At 42.1% G+C, this 3,126-nt stretch overlaps 1 protein-coding gene across 3 annotated transcripts in view; it reads right to left on the bottom strand.

The window, feature by feature from the left end:
• Window positions 1-499: 499 nt before the first annotated feature.
• The window catches only part of LOC109309630 (multidrug resistance protein 1-like), a 48,974-nt gene continuing 46,347 nt past the window's right edge, over window positions 500-3,126 (bottom strand). For all 3 annotated transcript variants that reach the window (XM_019534404.1, XM_019534413.1, XM_019534422.1), the window contains one exon: window positions 500-847. In XM_019534404.1, coding sequence (XP_019389949.1) covers window positions 650-847 — 198 coding nt within the window. In that variant the 3' untranslated portion in view covers window positions 500-649. The remainder of the gene's footprint in view (window positions 848-3,126) is intronic.

Here is a 3,126-nt window from a genome sequence, read left to right as displayed (position 1 = left end):
TAAACAGCTCTTCACTTTCCCTAATATTTATTTTGCATAGCACTTGTATAAAGTGATCATATCCCTTCTCAAATCTCCATTGTGCTAAACTAAACAAGCCCAGGTCCTTTACTCTTTTTTTTTCCCCTTATTTCCATGTCCCTAACCTTCTCAGTGGTCCTTTGAACTTCTTTCAATTTATATCAATCTTCTTTGAACTTTTTTGCCCACAGTATTCTAAATGGGTCTTACCAATGCCTTGTACAACGGTATCTTTGTCTCTACTAGATACACCCTACATAATGCAGTCTAGGATTGTGCTGGCATTTTTCATGGGGCCACTGCATTGGTGACTCACGTGTACCCAGTATTCCCAGGTCCCTTTGTTTAGCTTCTAAATGAACAAATGTGGTCTATTATGTCAATTTACATTTAAATTTGTAATTATAAAAAAAAATATATATAAAATTAAACAGCATCTTTCAAAGGAACTTACCTTAAAACTACGACATACATCAAAAACAAGTCTATCTAAATTTATTATACCCAGCATGGCTGTGTTTTCAACCTCAGCAGTGCAAGATGACAATACTTGGGCACTTCCAGCCTTAATACAACTTAGTAGTAGGCCTATGTATCTTTATATAAATAAAATGAATCTTGCAGTCATCTAATGAGACACTTGTGCATTTACAAGTTCATAGTAGTGTCCCTCTTTTGCAAACAGTTGGCTGTGAGTCCCCTGTTCTACCACTTTTCCATTCTGAATCACTGCTATGATGTCAGCATTCTGCACAGTTGTCAAACGGTGAGCAATAACAATGCAGGTTCGGCCCTGCCTGGCATCATCCAAGGCTTTCTGGACAATCTGCACAGAGAAGTGATGAAAAACATTTATTTTGAGAATCTTCCTTTTCATATGCAGTGCATTTTCTTGTCCTTAAGCACCTGAGTCAACAAATTATAGAAGCCTGCATCTTTGGTTTAGACCACTGATTACTTATTGGGTGCAAACAAGCATTTGAGACCTAGTTTAGGTTTATTTGGCTTGCTTTAAACTACCTAAACTTAAACTGGGACCAATGTGTTCAGGTGTTAGCCTCTTGCCAAGAGTGGCATGAGCATCTTGAGTTAAGTAACTTGGGCAGGGAGAGGAGGCTGGCAGGTAGGTGGAGGGGGGTAAATCTAGAGGTCAAAAATAGCCTGGTCAGAGTTGGGGAGGTAGGAGCAGCACAGGCCTGAGGCTGGGGAAAGTGGCTGGGTTTTCCCTGCCCGGGGGCTATACTGTGAATGCATACAAGCACACAGGTCAGGTTGATCCACTTTAGATCATGTTAACCCAGATTGAACTAAAGTGAGTTCATCCTTGGAGGTAAGATTGTACTTACCCATTGATTACTTCTGATTCAAGTCCAACTACTCACATGAGCCTGGGTCCTGCGTGATCTGGTTTAGATCAGCATAAAACTTTGACATATACTGTGCAACAGCTATTTGGCAGGGAACTGAGATGCAGCTCCTTATCTATGACACAGGCTATTTGCCAACTATGTTTTTATATTGATACCACACACCATCTGCTAATTTTCTCTAAATAGAGAATTTCAGCAAGCAACCACCCTGCTGTCCAGATGTATGTCAGACTGACATACACAAAGCACAAGTCTGAGGATTTTTCATTTTGGGGAAAGCAGACTGACCAGATATAGGGACAGGACTCAGAGTCATCACAATGAAGCTGCACACCTGGGGCAGGTGCCCCACACAGAGGTGGCAGTGACTTCTGGTTGCTGCCACTGCCATCACTGGATGGCTGCAACAGCACTCATTCTTTTCTGCTGCCCCAGCCCCCCACCCTAGTTACACAACTGACAGAAGTGAAACTTTCAGTCTTATTATAAGTTCGGGTGGTGTCACATGTTCAGCTAAACACTTAAAGTGAAATTAAAATGCAAGCCATTCATATTCAAGCAGTTTAGGACATGGTAAGTACCCTTGTGGCATTGCAAAGTTGTTCCCTTTTAGGCAAGGGTTTCTCCTAACATGTACAAATGTTAATAGGTCTCTACATTTCAATGATTTGCAATGGTTGCTAGCGAACAGGCAACAAGGCCCTCAGACATTTCTTTTGCTCACAAGACTCAGGATCCTGACATTGAGTTTTCAATTGGAGGTCAGAAATTTTCATTTCCATTGCATCCAAATGGTGTATTCTCCACCTCACTTCTGGAGACCGTTTATGCAGGGGGGAAGGTTGGCCTCCTGGCAGAGCACCAGAGAAAGCTTCACTGCTTTCTCCTTTTTGCACAGCATGCCCCACTCACCCAAAGTTGTCTACAGGCAGAATGCTTAGTTGCTCCCACAAAGCAGCTCTCACCATAGTTAGTCAAAGGCCTGAAAAATCCACAGAGGTGGGGAGACATTAAGCCTCCTTGTGAACTAGCAGAATCTGGCCTTCTCTCTCCCTGTTCTGACAGCTAGCAGATCTAGCTGCAGAGTGGATCCTTCTCTCTCCCTCTCTGTAATTACACCTATCAACCAGGAGAAAGATTTATCAGGGCTACGTACAGGCAGTCAAAAAGCCAGACGTGGAATCGATTCAATCTTCATGGGTTTCTCTAACTTGCATAGATTGAACCAATAATGAAGCATACTGATGTTAACTAAATCAGTTAAATTTGATACTACATTCCTCCAGGTCCATCTTAAACTGATTTTGGCCATTTTGAAACGAGTTTGTGTGTACTGAATTGCTGTTTTGTTACCATTTTAAACCAGTTTCTGATCACTTAAACCAGTTTGTGTGTCGTCTGTCCCTAGTCCAGAAGAACATTTTAATGATAGTACTGCTAGCTTGGAGAGTAGAAGATGTTGGTTTGAATTATGCAGTTTCAAGTTCTACAGGTAGCTCAGAAGCTGCTACTGGGAGATATCTGAGTCAGACTCATATTAACTATTTATGAGAATTAGGGGTGCACCAGTAGAGATTTTTGGGGCCGATACCAACAGCAGATTTTTAAGGAGGCATATTGGCCAATACTGATCTGATTTCTGATACGCAGCACTTCAACGCGAAAAAGCTGCATTCATTTGGTAAGTCTGGTATGATGAAGGGGAGGGGAAGAAAGGGGTGTGTGTGTGTGGGGG

This window comes from Crocodylus porosus, unplaced genomic scaffold (assembly GCF_001723895.1).
Source record: "Crocodylus porosus isolate Cpor-Errol unplaced genomic scaffold, CroPor_comp1, whole genome shotgun sequence".
NCBI lineage: Eukaryota > Metazoa > Chordata > Crocodylia > Crocodylidae > Crocodylus > Crocodylus porosus.
The sequence above is the reverse complement of the archived record's forward strand: the minus strand, read 5'-3'. Positions and strand labels throughout refer to the sequence as shown.